The sequence below is a fragment of the Echinops telfairi genome, unplaced genomic scaffold (genome assembly GCF_000313985.2).
Source record: "Echinops telfairi isolate 266 unplaced genomic scaffold, ASM31398v2 ScPeMD7_7458;HRSCAF=8496, whole genome shotgun sequence".
NCBI classification, from domain to species: domain Eukaryota; kingdom Metazoa; phylum Chordata; class Mammalia; order Afrosoricida; family Tenrecidae; genus Echinops; species Echinops telfairi.
In genome coordinates, this window is record NW_022111358.1 from 13109409 (window position 1) to 13134279 (window position 24871).

At 37.2% G+C, this 24871-nt stretch overlaps 1 protein-coding gene across 1 annotated transcript in view; it reads left to right on the forward strand.

The window, feature by feature from the left end:
* The window catches only part of PPM1D (protein phosphatase, Mg2+/Mn2+ dependent 1D), a 49851-nt gene extending 36080 nt beyond the window's left edge, over positions 1-13771 (forward strand). The window contains exons 4-6 of the mRNA XM_004706991.2: positions 730-920; positions 6555-6797; positions 12310-13771. Coding sequence (XP_004707048.1) covers positions 730-920; positions 6555-6797; positions 12310-12867 — 992 coding nt within the window. The 3' untranslated portion in view covers positions 12868-13771. The remainder of the gene's footprint in view (positions 1-729; positions 921-6554; positions 6798-12309) is intronic.
* The last annotated feature ends 11100 nt before the right edge of the window (positions 13772-24871 follow it).

The following is a 24871-nucleotide window of genomic DNA, read 5'->3' on the forward strand; positions in this document are numbered from 1 at the left end:
CCCTCATTCACAATGATAAGATTTTTTGTTCTGATGATGCCTGATACCTGACCCCATTGACACCTTATGATCACACAGGCTGGTGTGCTTCTTCCATGCGGGCTTTGTTGCTTTGGGGCACTTTTATAACTGTTTCATAATCAACTGTTAGTTGCCATCCAGATGGCTGTCTGTAACGTTTTTTAAAGCAATCACAATGGTAATTGGTATATTTAGCTTATTTGGTGAATTAAAAAAAAAAATTTTGTTTGGTGAGTCTTGATCCTCATTAAACTTTCTGGACAACTGTGCATGCATGTGTGGTATAAGACATTCCTTATTACTTTGGGATAGACCGTATACAGATGATATCAATATGCAGGCATTCCCGTCTCCTTTATAGAAAATTCTAAATAGGCCTAAGTTGCCGAACGATATGTTTCTTTAAAGCCAGCTCCCTGGATGCATTTGTGAATGTTGATGGCGTACTCTTTGACCACCACTTTATTGATGGTAGAATGGCCCTTCTCACCACTTTTCTTTACAGGAGTCTCTGTACCAGGACCAGGTTTACAAAGGAAGAGTGCAAAAGGTTTTTTTAATCCTAGGAAGTTTTTACCCTGAATAGATTTTGAATGTTATTAAATGCCATTCTGCAGACATTACAATGAACATGTAAATTTACTCCATCTGTTGATGTGATGCTATTGGTTTGGAAATACTACATGTTTCCTTTGCTTCCTGCCCCAGGTGATTTGTGGAGCTATGATTTCTTCAGTGGTGAGTTTGTTGTGTCTCCTGAACCAGATACTAGTGTCCACAATCTTGACCCACAGAAGCACAAGTATATTATTTTGGGTAGTGATGGACTTTGGAATATGATCCCACCTCAAGATGCCATCTCAATGTGCCAGGACCAAGAGGAGAAAAAATGCTTGATGGTGAGAACTAATTCAATTGTTTGATATTGTCTCAATTTCGCTCTGGTACTTTCATTAGGGGTCAGAATATAAACTAAAATTGTTCTCTTTGGATAGATGTTTGTATCTATCTTGCTTTAAAAGTAGTTAAAGGAAAACAACGATAATTGATTAAGGGTGGGAGAGTGGAAGAGGGAGGGTGAAAAGAGGAGCTATTATCAAGGGCTCAAGTAGAAAGTGTTTCAAAAATGATGATGGCAACATATGTATAAATGTGCTCAATACAATTGCTCTATGGGTTGTTTTAAGAGCTATAAGAGCACCCAATAAAAAGATTTATTAAAAAAAAGTTAAACAGACTTTACTGCTGATAATCTGGGGAATGAGACAGGATATAAAAGGAAACTACATAACAAAACATAGAATAACTGACTTAAGTGAATAGCCCATGACTTTCTGGCCTATGAAACTCCAGTTCTTTTAAAAATTGAGATATAATTCATATACAATTCACCCTTTTAATGTATATAGCCCAGTAATTCTTAGTGTATTCATAATGCTGTGCATGCATCACTACTAACTAATTCTAGAACATTGTTGCAATCCCTCCACCAAAAGCCATTACCACTAACTCACCAGTCTTGGACTCTGGCAACCATCAATCTACTTTCCTGAATCTATGTCCTTGCCTATTCTGGACATTTCCTATAAATGGGGCCACATCCTGTGTATGTGTGTCTTCTTTTACTTCCTTAGCATATTTTCAGGGGTCACTCACATTGTAGCATGTATCAACACTTCATTCCTTTTTATGGCTGAATAATATTTCACGGTATATACTATCATTTGTTTGTCCATTATTCATTGATAGACATTTAAGTTGTTAACATTTTTGGCTTATTATTAGTGAGGTTGCTGTAAAGATTAATGTACAGTTTTTGTATGTGGACATATGCTTTCAGCTCTCTTAAAATAGCTACCCCAAAGTGAAATTGCTCAGTCTTAGGGGAACTCTGTGTTACCTATCCTTCTGAAATTAATTGCATATCTAGAAACAGTTATTAATGAGAACATATTTTCCTTTACTTCCTGACTCAGTTTGAAAATTGTCTTCCTTTTGAGTTTTATGTTGCTTGATCACCATAACCTCAGCTTCTCAGGAAGGAGCAGGAATAAAGGAAAGGAAAAGAGCACCTGGATAATACAGGGTATCACTGAAGATGAGGAAAGAGAATTTGGGGGTGGTAGTCAGGAATATCAAATGCTGCCAAGAAGTAGAGACAGATGAATATGAGATCGGGAAGTTGGTGTTTTTAGTTACCAAACCAAATTTGCTGCCATCGAGTCAATTATGATTTATAGCGGCATGATAGGGCAGGGTAGAACTGTCCTTGTGGGTTTCCAAAACTGTAACTTCCTAAGAGTAGAAACCCTTGACTTTTTAGTTAGGATCTTTAATTAGTGACCTTCAAGAATGAAGACATAAAGCAAATTGTGAGTGGTGACTGAGTATTTTGTGATCCCAGAAAGTAGAGGGAGTGAGCATTGAGTACTTTTACAAAAAGACAGAGGGGAGTGTGCCGTTATTAGCTTGTAAAGATAGGGACTTACAAGTGTTTGTTGTTAATAGAACGCTTGACAGTGCACGAGAAATAAAGGGTAGTGTGAAGGGCCAGAGATAAGGACACTAGGAAATCAAAGGTACAGAGGGCCACATTATCCTTGAAAATGGTGGGTTTTTTCTAAGATGGGAGAAATGGTAAAGCTATATTTTGAAGTTGTCATTCATTGAACAATGGAGCGTTATTAAAAACTGCATTTTAGAAATCTTAACTGATTGCAGTGCAGAAAATAGACAGTGGATTTGAAGAGACCTATTAGTTAGAGAAAAAGAAAAATCATTTTGCCTTTACCAAAATGAGACTGTTCCAATGTTGGCAGTGAAAGACAATAAATACCAGCAATGATTGGTGAAGTTATAAAATATGTGTGTGTGTATATAAGATAGTTATAAAACCTTACTTCTCATATTAATTTCCTTAGGGCCAAGGTTTCTGATCTGATTTTATTAATGATTTTATTTGACTTCCTCTCTGGAGTTTGCTGTTATATTTCAAATCAGAAAATTTACAAGTTTGATCTAGTTGTTTTTAAACATGCTAAATAAATATATGCATGGTAGAATTAGCAGAAGTTGGGTTTATAAGGAGGGAGAAAAAGATTACACTAAAACTTCTGATAAAAAGTAAATAAAACTTCTGATAAAGTGATAGTGATTATCAAGAAGACACATTTTCAAAAAAAAAAAAAAGACACATTTTCTGAGTGGGTAGACAATTATTTCAGCTGTAAGTATGCCTACACATGGAGGTGTCTGTGGTACATCCAAGTAGCAGTACCCCCAAACCAAATTCTCTGCCACCAAGCCAGTTCGAACTCATTGTGTACCTTTTTACGATTTCCAAGACAAAATCTTTATTAAAGTACATAGCCTTATCTTTCTCTTGAATCACTAACTTTGAATCACTGGCTTTGGATTTGAATCACTAACCTGTGGTGAAGAGCTTAATGACCTAACCCACAGTGCTACCAGGGATCCTTAACTAGTAGTAGATATCTATAAATATTTGAGAAAAGCCTGGAAATACTAATTGGAGAGTGAACAGAAGTAAAAAGTTATGACACTACATAAAGGAGCCCTGGTGGCACAATGGTTTTAAGCACTTGGCCGCTAACTGAAAAAATTGGTGTTTCAAACCCACCAGCTGCTCTGAGGGAGGGAAATGTGGCACTCACTTCTAATGTGCCATGTAAACCCTTCGGGGCAGTTCCTCTGTGAGGTATGGGGTGCTATGAGTTAAAATGGGTTCGATAGCAACAGGTTTGGCTTTTTTTGGTTGTTATTAAATGGCACTATCTGAGATAACTTAGAATGTGTAGAAGAATTGGAAAGGACACAACATCTGCAGAGTTCAAGTGGGTTGAGACAAGATAGAAAGAGGTGAAAGAGCTATTATGTTTAGATTAGGGTTTCATGGATAGGAAGCAGAGGTGCACTGGAAAGTGAAAGGTAAGAAGCCTATCCTCAGTCACTCCTCCGGATTTGGAGAGAGAGGAACTGTGGCCTGGGAATGTGTTGGATGAATGCATTTTTATACTTAATAACATCTCTGAAGTTGGATTTCCTTTTCTAATTGATGAGGTAATACACCATTGTTAAAGTGACAGTTTTTTCTCTTTTGTGACACATAAATTGATAATTCATAACACTCAGCTTATGGTATTCCCACATGGGGCAATCGTCACTGCTGAAAAGCAAACTATATAAACAATCCACTATGCTGAAAATTATCTAGGTGATCTACTTAGTATAAAATATAAAAAAGGACATAAAAGTAAATCTCTACAACTACAAGTGAGGAGGAAGCACAGCATAGAGATCCAAAGCCCATTTGTAGACAATTGGACACCTCATCATAAGGAAGAGACGAACCAGTCAGGGTGCAGTACAGCACCAATGAAACATACAACTTTTCTCTAATTCTTTAATGCTTCCTTGCCCCACCATCACGACCTCAATTTTATCTTACAAATCCAGCTAGACCAGAGCATGTACATGGGTACAGATAAGAGCTGGAAACAGGGAATCCAGGACAGATAAACCCCTCAGCACCAACAGTGAGTGCAGTGATACCGGGAGGAACAGGGGAAGGTGGGGAGAAAGTGGGAATTGATCATAATGATCAACATATATTGTCCTCCCAGGAGGAGAAACAACAGAAAAGTGGGTGAAAGGAGACAGTGGTTGGTGTAAAACATGAAAAATAATAAGAATTTATAAATTATCAAGTGTTCATGAGGGTGAGAGGGTGGAGGGAGGGATAAATGAGCTGATACCAAGGACTTATGTAGAATGGTTTGAAAATGATAATGGCAACATATGTACAAATGTGCGTGACACAATGCATGTATGTGTGGATTGTGATAAGAGCCGTGAGCCCCCAATAAAATGATTAGTAAAAATTAGAAATGAAAAAATAAAGAGCAGAAATTAATGACAGCGATTTACAACAACCAAAAGCTCATTCTTTAAAAAGGGAAAACCAGCCCCTTTCAGTGGGAAGAACAACAGATACCAGAGGGGAAGGGAAACAGCAATTGGTGTGAGATATGAAAATAATAACATTCTATAATCTTTATCAAGGGGTCTGGGGCGGGGGGGAGCTGATCCCAAGAGCTCAATAGAAAGTAAATGTTTAGAAAAGAATGATGGCAATCTATGTACAAATATGTCTGATACAATTGATGTATGGATTGTAACCAGATTTGTAAGAGCACCCAATAAAATGATCTTTTTTTTTTAAAAAAAGGCAAACCAGGCTTGATTGATCTTGCTAAACCAAGCCTCAAAGCACAAAAAAGAAGCGTCAGAGTGGACATAACTGCACTTAAAATTAGAGATTTAAAAAATCTGAATCACTATAATTTCAGAATAGCTTTATGTGAATTTGAAAAATCAGACAAAATGGGTATTTTTCTAGGAAAATACTAAAAATGACTCATGAAGGAATAGAAGGCTTGAGTCAATTGTAATCATAAAAACAGTTGAGTTGCTTTTAAAATAAACCTGTAGACACAGGGCATATGGTAGCAAACAGATGTCCAGTCACAAAAATAGTTTCAGAAATTTGAAGACGATGAGAGGCACAGCAAACTTTGTCTCATCTCCAAAGAGAAGATAAAAAAGCAAAACAAAGCAACCAGTTCTTTAACCATTGGAACAGATAAACTTAAGGAATACAGGCGAAAAGTCAAAAGGACAAAGATTAATATATGTGTATTTTGTATCATGTTTCTTCTACATTTAGTTCATGACACATTAAGAAAAATACTTCTACATGCTCATTAAATTCTTTCTAGAAGCATTTTTTAAAGACATGTAGAACATATTTTAAATCATTACTCTTTGAACTTAAGCAATATTTGAATCCTTGTGATGCTAAGCCACAGTTACTTCCCTAACGTGATCATTTCTGTGTCCCCCTTTCTATTTCTCCTTATCTTAACAACTTAGCTTTTATTCTCACAGGAGTGAAATTAAACATTTTTACATACATTTAAGAGCTCTATATATAATTTCCTTATCTCTGAATTTTGTTTATATCCTTTAATTTTTATTTTGAATCATTGTTTTTTATTTGCAGAAGCTCTTTTATTTAGATTGACTCTTTGCAATGAATTATTTTTCCTATGTCTATCTTGTTTCTGAATAGTGTTCATCTATAATTAGTATTTCTCATTTTAGATTGTGCTTTTGAAATTTTATATAACTTTTTCGAATTAAAGTTAGAGCGAAGCCCAAGTTTCTTATGATCAAAAGTATATAATTAAACAGGAGAAATTTAACTATAAGATAAAGCCTTGTTTGATTATCTTTTTTGGGAGGTAAATGTTTAACAAAATAAAAATGTATAAAAAGCTTTAAAAAATGCTTTAAGATATTTTAATAGTTATGGAGAATATAGACAATGATTGAAATTTTAGATATTTTTATCAATTCCCCCATCCCACATTAAACACCCAATTTATATTTGATTCAGATGTAATAACTTCAAATCTGATGTTTCTTCTTTTTGTTTATTCTTATAAATACAGGGTGAGTACGGACAATCTTGTGCCAAAATGCTTGTGAATCGAGCACTAGGCCGCTGGAGACAACGTATGCTCCGAGCAGATAATACTAGTGCTATAGTAATCTGCATCTCTCCAGAAGTAGACCTCCAGGGCAGCTTCAACAGTGAAGATGAGCTCTATCTCAACCTTACTGATAGTCCATCCTATAATAGTCAAGAAACCTGTGTGATGACTCCTTCCCCTTGTTCTACACCACCAGTGAAGGTATACAGATCTATAATAATTTGAGTTCTGTTGTAATAGTTTCTTTCATTAATGTTGTCTGAAAACCGATTTTAGGTTCTTTATATCATAGGAGTTGATGATGAGATTCAAGAAAATGATGGGTTTTGTTGAATACCTTATTGTGAATGAGCCATCTTCACACCAGTACTTAATCTAAGTGCCAAGTGGGCACATAGCACCTAATAGGTGATTATGAAGAATATACATGTTGAGAATTTACTGTGAATACTTGTAAAGCACTTAAAAGTTCATGAAGCACTTTCATTTGTAATACTTAATATGAACTGGCAAATTGCACAGTTAGTATTGCCATTTTATAGATATGTCTGATATATTAAACAGTTTGAACAAAGTCTTAAAAATCAAGGTTGAACTGGATTTCAGACACTATTCCTGAGAACTCGTCTTTGTACTCCATCATTTCTGTTTCTTATTTGTGTTAATATTGATTGAGTTTAAGGTAGGCTGTGAAATAATTAAATTTAACTGGGTACAATTTTCTGCTTTTTACTGATTTATTAAGAACTCAAATATTTGTTTTTTACTCCAATTCTTTCTTACTCAAAAGTAGTAATGTTAACAAATGCTTTGATAATACAGCATGACTGACTTGACCTTCTGATAATGTGTTTTCAGAAGACTAGCCATTAAAGTAGGAATGACAGCAGAATTTTATGTTGCATATTCAGATAATTTTTTAAGGTATTCAAGTTACTGTGTATGATGTACTTTTTCTTTGAGTTTATGATCCTGTAGGCAGTACTTGGAATTTATTATTATGCCTTGTTTCTGTTCCCTTCACATATATATGACAATTTAATTTTCCTTATGTGGAATCTTAATTTTTAATTTAAAAAGCCCCAAACACAAACTCACTGCCATTAAGTTAATTCCAATCTATCGTGACATTAAAGGACAGAGTAGAACTGCCTCTGTGGGTTTCCCATGGCTGTTAACTCTTTAGAGGAGTAGAAAGTCTTATCTTTCTTCCTTGGAGCCACTGGTGGTTTTGAACTGCTGACCTTATGGTTAGCAGTCCAAGACATAACTACCATGCCACCAGGGCTCCTCTTAGTTCTATTTTAGACATCAACAAATCAATTTTTCCTACTAATTTTATTAAAATAAGTTCTTGTCAGAGCATTCTTTGAAAACTCTTGAATAAGGTGAAGTTTGAACCTTCTGAAAATTCTTAATTCTCTTCAAAACGGACTTAGTTTACATGCATTTGAATAATTCCTCATTTCTGAATATTGACTATTCATTCCATGTGTAGAACTTAAATGTTTTCAAATGTCTTTGAATAACTGACCACTTGGGAGGCATTAAGGTGGGATGAGGATGAGGACAGGATATTGTAATAAGAGTGGATATTCATTATATTGGCTTCAAATAAAAAAATATAAAAATATTTCATTCTGACAATTTGTGTTAGTAAAGTTGTACTTACATTATATGTGTTAAAAAAGGACTTATAAAATTCTGAGAATTAATGGCTCCTCTAATATAATACCAGATGAAAGAATTAACAGGTTTGTATATACAAATAGTCCCCAACTTATAATGTATTCAAGTTATGTTGAACCACACTTGGTCTTTCTCCCTATTTAATGATAAATCTTAGCATTAGTAATATGTTACAATACATAAATTACTGATGTTATTTTCGGATGTTTACTTGTTACACAGATGTTCCATTTTATGATTTACATTTCATAACACTGTTGGCTTTATAAAGATACTGATACTAAAAAGGCAATAGTGAAAACTTAAAAAAAAAAGAAAAGGTATTTACATCAGAACTGATTTGTAACAGTTGTAGGGGGCCCCATTGTAAGCAGGGACAATTTTATGCGAACACTAGCTTACAGGCAGGTGTGTTAGTTAACCAATTGCTTCCACCCAAATATGGGAGGCCAGAACAATTAATATTAAGGTCATTCAGAATAACTAGTATTGGCTCTGACCTAACAAGAAAGGGAATTTCCATTTACTTTACTTGATTTAAAGGTGGGTTCTCAAAAGTACCTCAGGTTTATTTCAGTGTTATTATAATTCCATACTTAGTAACATATAGTTAAATATAATAACATTTTGCTTAATTTTGACTTAAAAAAAAAGATTTATCCATATTTGGAAGAGGCATTAGTGACTACATTTGTCTGTATGTACCTCTTAACTTGTTTGGTGGTAATGTAAATTAATAGGCAAATCTTTGTTTTGGGGTGAATATTACAGAAATGCCTTTGTTTGAGTAAAACAGTACTGTGGCACACAATTATTTCTCCATCCTTTTTTTTTAGAATAAAGCTAAATTTAGCGGTGTCTTATAAGCCAAGAGAGTTAGGAGAGATGGAGGAGAGGGGAAATTCTCTTAGAAAATCAGTTCTAAATTCATTTGTGTTCCAGCCAACTTTGTGATTAGTTGTATGTTAATGGTGGGAAAAAGTTGGTTTCTGTGAACTAGTGAATTCATGAATATCTTGAAATCGTTTTTAGCTAATTAGTTCTAATGTAGTTCATAAACATAATTATTTTCATCTTTGTTACTGATTGGACTATTATCCTCATAAGTTGTTTTGTTTTAATTTTTAAAGTATGTATTTTAGGGAGGTCATCTACAGGAGACCTGGTAGTGCAATGGTTCAGTGCTTGGCTGCTAACCATAAAGGTTGGCTGTTTGAACCCAGCTATCAGCTCTGGCTCGGCTGGAAAAAGACCTGGTCATCTGCTCTTAGAAAGATCACAAGCCTAGAACAAACATCCTAGAGGGCAGTTATATTCTGTCATGTGTAGTCGCTAAAACTGACTGGATGGCACCCACCACCAATCTTTCTGCATCACATAAATGTTTTAGGAACTTGGAAAATAGACTTAGCAGTACAAATAATTAATTTGGGTAAGTCCAAAAAGCAGTTACCTATGCTAACAGATGCAATGTATTCCCACAGAGTGCCAAGAAAAAGAAAAAGTTCAAGGAGAAAGTGGGGGGAAGCGAAGCCCAAGCACCTGTAGTGTCAGAATAATAAGCAGTGAATTTAAAAAGACAAAGCACAACATAAATTACAATAAACTGCATTAACTCTGAAAATGTTTCACTGTTTTTCTTTTATAAGGAAATGTAATGTAATGTCTAATCTTGTTATCCATGCTAAAGCAATATGTTCTGTTTCTATAAGTAGCTTTTTAATAGTACCTTTGTCTTGTGACTATATTAGTGATAAGTGATTAGAAGTAGGATGCCTTTTCTCTATACAGGATTTATTTGATTGGTCATGTTTTATTTTATTTTTCTATATTAATGCAGAATTAACTATTGGTCAACAACTATGAGTAGATATATTTTTATTTGATTACTCAGAATATACCTATAAAAAACTTAAGCTTTACAAATCAACCTACTGCCAAAGGGATAAACTCAGATGCAACTCTTGTTATTATTAAAAACTAAACCATTGCCATCAAGTCAATTACTGAATGTACAGGCCAGATAGGACAGAGTAGAACTGCTCTCAAGGGTTTCTTAAGCAGCCTGCCTCGTTTTTCTGTGTGTATTGGTTGGTGGGCTTTGAACTGCCAATCTCCCTATAGCAGCTAAAATGGTTAACCCACTTTACTGCCAAGGTTCCTCTGATATTCTAGAGTAGAGACTGTTTTGTTATCCTTGCCTCAGCATCTCCTCTTTGAAGTAAGATTGCTGGCTCAATAACAGAATTACAACAGATATGAATAATTAAGACTTCTAATAAACCATGCAATATCAAATTTAAAAAGTAAACAGGTGATTTCAGAAGAAAAGAATGTTTTAATTAGAGAGAGAAGCCATGAGTTTGGGGCTGTAATTAGAGAGAGAAGCCATGAGTTTGGGGCTGTAATTAGAGAGAGAAGCCATGAATTTGGGACTGTCCCAAATTAGGAAGTAGGATTTCTGTGCCCATGGCTGATCTCCAACTTCAGTGGACTGAAGTCCAGGGTTTTCAGTAAAGCATGTCCAGGATGATGATTAGACTGAAATTATTTTAGAAAAAAAATGATCAAATATTTATTGCTTATTAAAAAACTTTTAGAAACGATTCTATATATTCTTTTAAATTTAGACTGCATAAAGGAAGCATTCTTATAAGTATTATTTTTATATAGCAATTTTTAGAAGATTGTTTACCCCTAGGGAATTTAATATTCAAGAATGACAAGGTAGATCTCTTTTTCATTAAGCACTCTGTAAAAGGGTTTACTTGAGCTTGTCAGGATACATGGTATAGTTTAATGGCTTTGAGAGTGTCCACCTGAGGGACAGTGTTGGGAGGGTGAGTATTTATGCTTCAACCATGTTTTCTGAGAAACTTTTGTGGGACAGTGATGTATAAAATATCACCTCTTGGGAAGGTTTGCGTTTGATAGGAGGAGCGCTCCTTTTTTGTGTAGTGGTAGGGTATTCTGAGTATATGTATATCTAGAATTGTACATCTAAAGCAGTGGTACAACAAAAAGCACCGTGCGATGCTTAAAAAACCAAAACAAAACGAATCCTGAAAAATCTCTAGGTGATTTTTCATTTGTCTCATCAATTGAGAGTTGCCCCAATTATAGAGTACCATCTGCTCCTTTTAATGATAAAACAGTGCCTTGTTTGGTGGATAGGTATGACACAACTTTGATGGATGTTTCTATCATATATTTAGTAGAATATTTCTACTAAATATTCAGAAGTTTAAATGAATTAGGAAATTGCCCCCCCCAGAAACAAACAAATGCAAACCAAATTTGTTATTTAGCCTTGTGTAGACCTCTGTGGTAGTTAAGCTAGAACTAGCTTATGCTCTATAATGACCAGATTTTATATTGTTAGAAAAGAGTCTTTAAATCTTAGTGTCTTTGAATAGGAACCTGTAGTTTTTCATTCTTTTAACATTATATCATTCTGTGTTATAACTGGAGACCTCTATGTAGGTAGTCTGAATTATTAAAATAGTAGAATGTTGCTAATCGTTTTTTAAATCAATTTTTTCAGGATCCTTACCCAACAAATAAGGATTTTGTGGAAAATAATTAGAGCTATTTCAGCAGCATTTTGTTATTGCCATGTGTGCAATAAAAATATAAACAGTATATTATACCCTTTGTCTTTTCCATGTTTGGATTCAGAACGAAAGAGCAAGGACAATGGTGGAGTAAATGTGTACTTACAGTTACTTTGTTTTTCGAAATCTTGATTCCTAAAGTATCTTCCTTTTGGTTATCTGTCAATGGCCAGAACATATACTCATGGTAACAGAACTTCTAACCTACTTGAGGTAGATTAGTTTTTGATATTTTATTTTCCCCATTACTCTGAAGACAGGGTTCAGTGTTACTGTTAACCTTTTCGCACCCAGGTCTCCCCCCCCCCCCACTTAATCAGTAAATATATACTAATAGTTTCATATAGCATGAAGTTTTCAAAATCTAGGATAAAATGGTTTCTTATTTTGTTAATTTCCTTGTTTTCCAGTCCGTGGAAGAGGACCTGTGGCCAAGGCTGAACTCTAAGGACCATATACCTGCCCTTGTTCGTAGTAATGCCTTCTCAGAGAATTATCCAGAGATCCCAGCTGAGATAGCACGAGGGAATGTCCAGGCTCTGGTCCTACCCTCAAAAGATCCAGAACCACTTGAAGAAAATTGCATGAAAGCCCTTACTTTAAGGATACATGATTCTTTAAATAATAGTGTGTCAGTTGGCCTAGTGCCTACCAATTCAACAAACACCACCATAGACCAAAAAAACCTAAAGATGTCAACTCCTGGTCAAATGAAAGCCCAAGAAGTGGAAAGAACCCCGCCAGCAAATTTCAAGAGGACATTGGAAGAATCCAACTCTAGCCCCCTTATGAAGAAGCACAGACGGAATGGCCTGAGTCGAAGTAGTGTTGCTCCACCTGCAAACCTTCCCACAACCTCACAGCGGAAGAACTCTGTCAAACTTAACATGCGTCGCAGACCAAGGGGCCAGAAGAAAATTGGAAATCCCTTACTACATCAGCACAGGAAAACGGTGTGTGTCTGCTGAAATGTATCTGGGAAATGGGCTTCCCCGCAAATTTAGGATGTAAGAGGGCGTTTTGACATTGGTGCAAAAGTTGAACTTTTTTAAGTGGAAAAAATAAAAGTACATAATTTCACTTTTTGGAATTCAACCGTTTTCTTAGCCTTGTACTTGTATTATATATGTGAATTTTGTAGCTGTTAGGATATAAGTTGCTGTAAAATGTGTGTAAATTTGTATCCTTACAGAAACCTAGTCTCTTACTCTGATACACAGTAATTGTGCTAACAAGGCTAAATATTTTAAGAAAATCTAAAGAGTACTAGATTTTAGATACATGTTTAAACTTATAAAAATGCTTATTAAAAGTTTGTATACACCACTTGTGATGAGCTCTAGTCAACTTTTTAAACTAAATTATTAAGCAAACTGGAAAAGTGATGTATTTTCATAGTGACCTGTGTGTTTCACTTAATGTTTCTTAGAGTACTAGTGTCTTGTAAAAAATATTTTTATTCCTAATTTCATAATTCAGAACATTTTCATAGAAGGCGAAGTGTTGAGCCATGCTAACGTAGCTGAATGTTAGTATTAAAATTCTATGCAGTATCTATTTCAGTGGCATTTTTCTAAAACAGTAATCACATAAAATCATCAAATCCCTATTTTTCAGTAAAAGGTGTATTTGCCTTTAGAAAAAAAAATCCCTGCTCAAGTCATCCCAGACATTAAGTGGCATTATTAGGTCATAAAGTAGTTACCCCATCTAGTGTTTGGCATGAAATATGTGAAGTTTTTCTTGCTATTTCATTAACGGATGGTGCTGCTAATTCCCAATGTTTCTTAAATTATTTTATATCGTACAGTTTTATTGATTATATGGGTATATGTTTGTTCATCTAATAAATCAGTGAACTGTTCTGATGTTGATGGAGCTCTGTGGTTGATTTGTTTGACTGGTGTGTATTACCTTGCTGTTGTGCCACAATCATAATTCAACTCGACCCCTTAAATTCATCTCATGTTCATTTTTCCAGTTTGCCTCTTTACTATAGAGTGGAAACAGGCTAAATGTACAATAATAATATGGTTAAATCAGGGCTTATTTCAACATTCAATATAATATATAGCAACTAAAAATAAATGAAATGCTTTATATACTTTAATGATATATAGGAACAACTAACTAAAACATTTTAGGAGTATTACTCTTTTTGATGGTAAAATATATAGTAAGATATTTTTACTCATTGAGAGACTAAAGGGTTTATTTTCCCAGCCTTGGTGCACTTACACTGTGCCAGCAACCGTGCAGTGGGAAGCATGCCAGCTTCCCATTGGAGGATTGATTGGTGGCCTAAGTAAAACACTGCTTTGTCGGTGGTATTTTTGAAAAGGATTTTGGAACCCAAAGAGTTTTTTAAATCACATCTTTCCAAGGAAAAGTCAGCAACTGGCAGACCCTTTTCAAGTCAATTTGTTGTGAAGGATGTTTCCATCTTTTAGACCTATGATACTGCCCAATTGCACCAAGTAGAAATTGAGCAAACCCGAATGTATACTAGTGAGAAGAATAGTTTATTTTTAAGTTTTTTATATTAAAAAAGCATAGCATCCTTTAATACATCTTATTTTCTAATGCAGTAGAATCCAATTCTATATTATAGTAGCTGTCTAAATTTGGAAAGTTTTTTAGTTTGAAATAGGTCACTGTAAAAGCTAAGTAGACTTAGTCTTTTCTTATTCTTAGGACTGTCACTAAGTGAATTTTTAAACGAAATTGCAGATATTATGTAATCAAAAGTAATGTTTTAATATTTCTGATTTTAGTAACTATTTGCCAATGCAAAACATAAATCTAGTAAATGCATGGTTGAAATTTTGTGATGTATAAAACCTTACATAATGAGAAGCCTTCAGGCAATTAACATTTTCCCCATATTTGATGTCTTCTTTCAGAGAAAATTATGCATAAGACACACAACTATACATATATTTTTCACCTAGTTTAATGTCCTCAGATTTTTCCACATGAATACATTAGAGAACCTTCTAGTTTGGGGAGCCTTCTTGTTCTTATTAGTTGCATCAGTAGGCATGTTATTTAACTATAGCATTATATAACTAGGTCCACACACTGGTTCTTTCCAGTGTTTTGTAGACCTGATCATTCTTGATCTATATATCTTATGCTTCAAAGATTACAGTTTATATTAGATATTTCTGCTATGTATTTAACAACGTAAACAGCTCCACGGTTTCTGAGAAGAGGAATCTGGATGTGGCTTACTCAGTGGTTGCAGTCAAAAGAAGACCAGAACTGCAGTCACCTCAAGGCTGGACAGGCGGGAGGGGCTGAGTGCCACAGACTGTTCGTACAGCTGTAGCAGGAGGCCGCAGCTTCTTGTCACAGTGCTGCTCAAAACGTGGCAGTGAACTTTTCCACATCGCAAGCAATACCAAAGAAAGCAAGGCAGAAGCTACAATCTTTTTAATAACCTAGCCTCAGAACTGCCATGCCTTTAATTGTGTTATATTTTATTGGTCACACAGGACTTGCTAGACTAGGGGGGTGCAAGTACACAACAGTATGAGTACTAGGAATGTGAGCATCACTGAGAACCATTTGGAGAATGATTCATTCTAGAAGTTAAAAATATTAATTACGTAAAATATTGGCTAGCACTGCTTGCATAAGACAGGCATGATCTGCTAATCAGCATTAATGGACAATGCTATTGTCAGTCAGATAACCTGGTTATTGGTGCTAATGGGGTAAATATTTTTGTGTAATATTCCCTCTAACAAAAGCTATATAATTTTTGAGGTGAATTTGTTCATAATTTTAATGGTTGATTTTGGAAATAAGATATATGCATACATAACCTTTTATCGTCTACTTAGTATGTTACCATTTCAAGTAGAATGTAGAAACCCTACCACTTGCTTCTGTATGCTTATATCTATCAAACCTTATCAGATAATTATTTGCTATCAATAATCAAATATACTGTAACTGAGAGGACAATCATATTTGCTTACCATTTTTGTTGCTTTTTATTCATTGATATTACAAGTTTCCTTTTGATAACCTTTTCAGCACTTTAAGAAAATGCTACTCTCTTCTGAACTCAGTGATTTTTGATGAGAAGTTTAAAGTTATTCAAATTAACTTTAAAAAAATATAATGTATTATTTTCTTTGGCTGCTTTTTTGATAATTATTTTTCTTTGTTTAATAGTAACTACTATTTTTCTGTTTTGGGCTTTCCTGTGGATTTTGGTGAACAACTTGAATCTATAGGAGTATGTCTTTCACTAAACAAAATATTTCAGACATTTTTTCTGAAAATGCTTTTTTCTAGCAACACCCACTTGTTTCTTTTTGTAATTTTTGCTTTCCTTTTAGAACTTTTGTTATACTTCTTAATTCTAAGTTTTCCTTTAAGCTTTTCTTTCTACCTTCTTTGTGGAGAGTTTCTATTTTCCCATTAATGTTAATAGGGTTCATGTTTGGGATATTTTTTTGGTAATATCTGCCTTAAAGTGTTTGTCAGATAATGCTAACATGTCATTGAGGCATTGGCATCTGCCCGCTTTTTCCATTGTGAATTGGAAAAAAAAAAATCAACAGATGCTGGTTCTTTGTATATCATGTAATTTTGGATGGAATATTCTGTTGACACTGGATTTTAATTCCTATTCATATTATTTTTGTTTCAATAGGCAATCTGTTTCAATTCATGCTGCACATCTCAGCCCACCTTCTGTGGGCTGTGGTTCATTGTCAGTGTAGTTTTCAAAGCCTCTGCCGTGCGACTTTGACACTTGTAACACTTGTGTTTAACACCCAGTGTCTAGTGTGGGACCTGGGCGCAGAGATGGCTGCTACTCTGTCTGGCATGCTGACTAGGATCAGAGAGGCACTTAGAGGGTCACTGTACTGAGCCCCTCTCTCGGCACTCTTCCTGATACTTTCCTCTGCCCTTAAGTTTCCCAGAGGCTGGAGCTCTGAGTAACGTGGAATCTTCCGGCAAACAAGCACTTGAGCACTACCCAATGGAAGAGGTGCTTTGGGCGACAGACCTGGTGACCTGCTTTTGAGAACCCTATGGAGCAGTTCTGGGCATACAGGGCATCACTATGAAACTGGCTTCTGCCCAGAGTCTGAAAAAATGGCCCAATAACTTTGTGTCTCAGTCCTCAATGGTCTAATGTGGGTAACAGTACAATGACTGGATAACTTGAGTTCAATAAGTATTGGCTAATATGATTTTTATGAAATTCTTTGCTTCTTGAAATTGTTACTACAAAAAAAAATTGTTACTACAGATTCGATGTCACAGGTCTTAAAGCCGTTTTTATGGAAGATGTGTAGGAGAAAGGAAGTTATGCCCTGGGCATCAAATTCTTGAGGAAATGAACTTTTGGTCTCTGTCGCCTGTTTCATGTTCGGCATCTTTAAACTTAACACCCAGGTCCAGATTCCCGGGTAAATCTAGAGGGTTTTGACACATGGAACAAACAATCCCTACTGTTAATCAGTTTACCTTTTAGCAAGTGAGACACTAGAATTATACATTAATCAACTAGAAAGCTGTTACACAGCTGCTACCCAGTAATACTAATGTGTTAAACTGCAGTGGTTCTCAACCTGTGGGTCGTGAAATTAGTTATGTAATTTATGTAATTAGCAAAGTGACAGTTATGAAGTAGCAACGAAAATAATTTTATGGTTGGGGTCACCACAATATGAGGAACTGTACTAAAGGGTCGCGGCATTTGGAAGGTTGAGAACCACTGTGTTAAAAAGGATGACACCATGTTTTGCCTAGTCTTGGTTTATCTTTTTTGCTTGCTTGTGTGTTTTGTGTATTTTGAATAGTCATTTCACAGAGTACCCCAAATTATATGGCCACTTTAATGGCCATATAATGACCATTATATGGTCATATATGATGACACCAGAGGATAGAGACCAGTCCCTGGAGGACATCATGCTTGGTAAAGTAGATGGGTAGAAAAAAAGGGGCAGGCCCTCCACAAGATGGATTGACAAGTGTCTGCCACATTGGGCACCAGCATAGGAACAATGGAGGATGGCACAGGACTGGGCAGTGTCTCCTTCCATTGTGAACGGGGCCACCATGGGTCGGAACTGACTTGATTGTACTAACAGGATAATTTTAGAGACTAAAAGAAAACATCAAAAAAACAGGAAAATTATCACCATGTCTTCAGGAAGTTTGTTGGACCTGGTTCAAGCCAGGAATGGAAGTGACAGAGTGAGACTTCAGAGAACTGGGGTTTAAACTGAAAGGACCTACATAATAAACTTCAGAGACTTAGTATTTCGATTAAACCAGATTTCTAGTAAGATGCAGGATAGAAAAATACAGGGACAATTGTACTTATATAGGTGAGTTATGTGACCTTGGTTTATGTTGCTAATGTTCTTCCACAAAATTGTGATTTATATTTTAGGGGGGATTACTGTAAAAGATAGTGTTCAAAATTACTGCACTATGGAATATACTGAAGTCTACATAAGTGAAAAATAACTTCAGGGGGATAGAATATCCCAAATTTGAGTACATTTATGAGCATCCCCTTTATTAAGCTTATCAAAGACAAATCCTTTGAATCATAGGGACCATCAGCAGGGTTCCATAATGGTGTCCAAAAGATCCTCAGCCATGTGGCTGTTATAAAATAGGGAAATTAATCTGTGACAAAATCATGGCTGGCAGCAGATCAACTCACAGTTGCAGGCTGGCCTCCAAAACGGGAAAGGGCTCTTGTTTGGAATGCGTACACTAGTGCAGATTAGAATGCTTCACAGGATTGGTTTTGAGACACTGACCATCTAGGTCCCAGGAATGACTCATACCACGTGACACTATTATTCCAGTTTGTATCAAGGACATGTCCAGGCAAGTTCCTGAGGGAAACGGCCCCTCCTTGGGTTGGAGTTTTAGCAAAAACACTGGCCAAGGGCAAAATTTTTTTCACCTTGCCAGTGGTCAGAAAGAAGTCAGTGAAGATATGTGCTGACTCAAAAGTGGATTTAGGGCTCCCTCTAAAAACCATAGTCTTACAAAACCTAGTGCTCAGAATTTAAGATTGAATACAGTGTTCATTTCACAACTGGATCATTTTAGAGAAACATGGTACTTTTTTACTTCTCTTTTTACATCACTGAAAATTAAGTGACTAATAGTAACTTCACAAGCATATTATTTCAACACGGTTGAAATTCCACGATAGTTATTCAGCTGTTTTTGGTTGATAGAGTAAATAAGTCAATAACTTGAGGTTGGGAAAAAACAAAATCAGCCTCCTCACTTTTTGTAGGGGACTAAAACAAAACAAACAACCCAAACAGCGCGTCGATGCCTGCTCAAAGTGATCCTATAGGAGAGAGTAAAACTGGCCTTGTGGGTTTCTGAGACTGTCATTCTTGATGGGAATTAAAAGCCTCGTTCCTGCGGGGCCATTGGTGGTTTGGAACTACAGACCTGTGGTTAGCAGCCCAACTCACAACCCCTACCCACCGGGGTTCCTCTATAGGGGACAAAAGGAATCCCCAAGTTGCAAGCAATTTACAAAGAAGATTTATTAAGACAAAAAAAAGGAAAAAATTTCAAAGTTATTTAAAAAAAAACAAAACCATCTTATCACCTTCAATGTAATCTCCATTACACTTAATAGATTTGTCAAATCTGCAATTCCATTCTTGGAAACATTTTTCAAACTCATCTGCAGAGATGGCTGACTTCCCTTGTTTTTTTTCTTCACTTCTACATCGTCAAATTGCTGTCCTTTCATGTTCCTCTTTTCAGAAACAAAAAGTCGCAGAGCAAGGTCAGGTGAGTAAAGTGCATGGGGCAAGGAAGGCGTGCTGAGTTTTTTTTGCCAAAAACTGGGACACGAAATGGCTGTGTGAACAGGTGCACTGTCATGGCAAAACCAGTCCCCCAGCTGCCACAGATCAGGCCTTTGTTGTTGCGCACTGTTAGTCAATCTTTCCAAACCTCTCAGTAGAAAGCTTGATTAAGTCTGACCTGGTGGAATGAGCTACGAGTCACATTTTCGTTTGTTTGGGAAGTTGACAGATGTCCAGAAAGAGATTAATCAATTGAAATGTCACCATTTTTTGAAAAGAGAAAGCCACAAGTACACGAGGTTTTTCCCATAGTGCTATCTTTGTAAGTTGTGTTCAACACCACAACAGTTTCTGCGGCATTTTTCCCAAGCAGGAAACAAAATTTTCATACCTGCATACTGTTCTCTTAAATTGGCCCCCACAAAAATGAGGTTAGAGCAAAACTGCTTTTATGGAAAAATTCACTGTGACCAGAGTGAACCTTCCCAGACTCCACCACTGGGTGCACTAACTCATCAAGTTGCTTGATGCTCACCTAGTGGGGAGTATGCATACTGTGAAAGCTCTGCCCAGCGGAGCTTTTCTCCCCATCTTTTTTGGGGTACTCCTCCTCACATCATCCAGAAGAGGGAGGCCACAGCACAAGATCATAATGGCACCCAGGTATTTATAGAAATTTGACTCCTTAAAATAGGGCATGGGAATAAGGCAAAGGAAACTCTCAGAAGCATGATTGTGGGAATGGACCATGGTTGGGACCCATACATTATGCTAGACAGAAGAGTTCGTAAGACTGGTTCTGGGGCTCTCTGACCAAAGCAGTTAGGGTATAACTCCAACGGCACACCCAGGCAAGTCCCTAAGGGCTAGGCAGCCCTTTTCAAACCTGGCTCTGAAAATGGTTCACTGGAGGCTTAGCAGCAGGATATGATAAAATAAACAATTTATAAATTATCAAGGGCTCATGAGGGAGGGGGGAGCAGAGAGGGAGGGGGGAAAATGAGGACCGGATGCTGGGGGCTTAAGCGGAGAGCAAATGTGAGGGCAATGAATGTACAAATGTGCTTTCCACAATTGATGTATGTATGGGTTGTGATGAGTCGTATCAGCCCCTAATAAAATGATTTTTAAAAGTTGATATTGAGATTTTCACAGCTTCTGCAAAATTTGCATAAATTCCACACTCTAATGCACATTGTAGAACAAAAACACAGCTTGAGTACAGAATAGCTTGGAAATTTGGTTTGCACACAGACCCATGGTTGTTTTGGATATGCAAGGCTATAGGAAAGGCCATCTTTGTCATCAGTGATAATGAGCTGTGGTGTTATGAGAGCTGTGGTGTTATGAAGTGCCGGCCAGTTGGTTCTGGCTCAGAGCTACTCATGCAACAGAATGAAACACTGCTGCTCTGGAGTCTTCCTCACAATAGTTGCTGTTTGAGCCCATTTTCCCAGCCATTATGTCAACCTATGCCATTGAAGGTCTTCCTTTTTTAATTTGGCCCTGGTGGTGTAGCCACCCGGCTTAACATGAGGAATTCCATTTTGTTTCAAACTGCCTTTAATCCCTGCTAGCATTAGCATCCCTTCGCCTTCTCCCTCTCCAGACAAGACCTTGACCCTTCTGAAATGTCTCCAAACTCTGTCTGCACAATTAGCAAGAAATGTACATTATCTTGTAAGACCTTGAATTAGTAGCTGCAGCTGTGCTGTTCCCTCCAATTCCGTTACCCTGACAACCTGATAAGAATGCATAAGCTAGCATAGCCCTCCCTTGAGCCAGCCCACTATTTTGAACTATAAAAATTCTAGAATTTCTTTGTTCTGGGTCAAGAGGTGTCCAGGCACTAGCTTATTCTTGATCCAGCTGTTTAATAAAGGCTTTAATTATTAATAAAGTGGTGTGGTTGATTTGTCCATTTGTCTCAGTGGCATTTTTAGGAAAGGAGGTGTTACCTGGAAGACCAGCAATTTAAATGCACTAGGTGTTCCACTGGTTGATATGTGGAGCAAATCATCAGAGAAGCTGGATTATATGAAGAAGTGCAGATTGAGTCAAGAGTGGAGAAAGGTTTATGATAAATAAGCTGCCATATGCAGATGATACATCCTTGCTTGCTGAAAGTGAGGAGGCCTGGATACACTTGCTGATGAAGACCAAGGATTGCAGCCTTCTGCATAGATTATAAATCAATGAAAAGAATGAAATCCTCACAACTGGACTAACAGGTAACAATGATAAATGAGAGGAAATTGAAGTCAAGGATTTTTGCCTTGCTTATATCCACAATCAATGCTCATGGAAGCAGCAGTCAGAGATCAAATGACCCCTTGCATTGAATACATCTGCCACCCAAAACATAATGAGAATGTTGAAAAGCAGGGATGTAACTTTGAGGACTAAAGTGCTTCTGAGCCACACCATGGTATTTTCAATCACCTCACGTACATGTGGAAGTTGGACACTGGCTAAGCAAGACCAAAGAATATATGTTTGAATTATGGTGTTGACAATATTGAAAATACCACAAATTTCCAAGAGAACAAGCAAATCTGGCTTGGAAAAAATACAGCCAGAGTACTACTTATGGGCAAGAATGGTGAGACTTCTTACATACTTTGGACAGGTCAGCAGAGACCAATCCTCAGAGAAAGACGAATACTTTGTCATGTTCGATAAAGTAGAGGGACAGCAAAAAAGAGGAAAGCTCTGAACAAGATGGATCGACACAGTTGGCTGCAACAATGGCTCTAGCACAGGAACAATTCTGAGGCTGGTGCAGGACTGGGCCGTGCTTCCTGCTATTGGGTATAGGGTTGTTATGGGTTGGAACTGATGATGTTGTTCCATGGTAGGGGTGGGGGAATTAGGTTATTCGCTTCCATCAAGATTTTGGCAACCTTATGAGTCAGAATTGATTCAATGGCCGTGGGTTTACTAATTTACTAATTATGAAGTCCTTGGATCCACAATTAACACTCATGGATGCAGCAGTCAAGAAATCAAACAATGTATTGGGCATATCTGCTGCATAAGACTTCTTCAAAATGTTGTAGAGCAAGGATGACACTTTGAGGACTAATGTATGCCTAAGTTGGACATTGGTTAAGGAAGATTGTAGAAGAATGGTTACATTTGAATTATGGTGTTGACAAAGAATATGAAAGTACTATAGACTGCCAGAACAATACACAAATCTGGCCTGGGAGAAATATATAGTCAGTGTGCTCCTTAGTGGAGAGCAAATGTTTTGAGAATGTAACAAGTGTACAAATGCGCTTTATACAATTGATGTGTGTGGATTATGATAAGAGCTGTATGAGCCCCTAATAAAATGATAAAAAAAGAAAAATGAAAAGCAAAACAAAGCAAACTACTTTATGTTAGAGACAGACTAAAGGTTTTCCCGTTCAAAAACAAAACAAACAAACAAAAAGAAGTGAGGATGGCAAACTTCCTCTCATGTACTTAGAAAATGTTATCAGGATAGCCCAGTCCCTGGAAAGGGGGATCATGGTTAGTAAGGTAGAGGATAAGTGGAAGAAAAAAAATGAAGAGCCTCAATGGGATGGATTGACACAGTGGCTGCAGCAATGGGTTAAATATAACAATTGTCAGGATGACACAGGAGTGGGCAATGTTTTTGTTCTGTTCTTCAGAACCAAGGGAGAACAGAACAACAGTCAGATTCCAGGGCACCTAACAACGACGACAACAACAAAGCATCATATACTCCAGGAACTTGTCCCTCCTGTGTAGGGGACAAGCATCCCCATAACCGAATGAATCCAAGGGGCAGTTGTATAATTGAGGGGTAAAAAGACATCAGACAAGATAAAGCATGCAGGCTTACCTTTGCAGTCATGACTTCATGACCCAGGTCTGTGCAGAGAGAGGCAAAATGTAATCTAGGTCATGCAGGCTTTCACAAGCACATAGGTAACAGGAAGGAGCTGTACAATAAGCATATATGTAACAAGAGGGGGACTTGTTGGTGTACATGCAATAGGAAGGGGAGGTACTAAGGGCATACATGTGACAGGAAGGCACAGATGTCACAAATGGGTGGGCTCTAGAATCAAGATGGCAGCCCAATCTTGGTCTTCTGTGTTGGTTTGACTTTAGGCTTCTTTGCCCTCTCCTTCAGGGGAACAATCCATTATCCTTATCTGAAGGGAGTGGGCCCTACTGTGGGACAGATAATAGGGTACAATTACTTTAGATGGCTGACAACCTTCAGAGATAACCTTCAAGCAGTTGACCTCCAAGTGTATAGTCAGTGACCATGTGTTTGCAAACAGCACCTTAAACTTGGCATTATTATTGAGCAGGGGGGAAGGGGCATTCTGGGGAATAACTTTTATGAATCTCCAACCCACGAACATGAAGGTTTCCTCCACGGAATCCTTAGCCTCCCAGACTATGCCACGTATGAATGTGAGTTTGTCCACATACACTCTCTTCCTGGTTCTGTGTCCCACACTGCTGATAACATGTCACAAAGAACCAAGGCAGCAGGTGAAAAACACAACAAACTCTGGACACAAAGTCAGTTTTCTACTAAAAATGAGTTTCCTATCTGGCGCTTTTAGAAAGTTACATGTCTACGAATATGCCATATTCTCCTAAGAGTGTCGTGGCTTGAGTACATGTGTTCATGTATATTAAATATTTACTTTAATATACAGGGCTGTGCTGGGTGTTCATTCTATCAATAACAATTATTACTATCTATCCTCAGAAGGAACATGTAATTCAGGAATGAAGCTGGCTAGATATTCCAGCCTCCAAGATAAGGCGTGGAAATTGAGATACGAAAGGTCCATTACTGGAGTTCAAATTGACAATACCCACGGCGCGCCCCTCACTCAAATCACCCCCTCCTTGCCTCCAGGGTTGCCCACCGGGTCGAGTCGATCCCACTTCCCGGAAGGTAAACACATCGAAAAAGGCGGGACAGTAGGCGGGTTCGGGATGAGTGACTAGTTAAAGTGATTGGCAGCTGCCATGTCCACGTGTTTTGAACGTCGAACCAGCTGTCGCGAGAATTCGATGTAAACAGACCCGTTCTCCGTGCCTCCGGCTCTCGCCCTGAGGCACTCAGACTGTACACACGAGTCTGGAGCAAAGTGGATTTCGT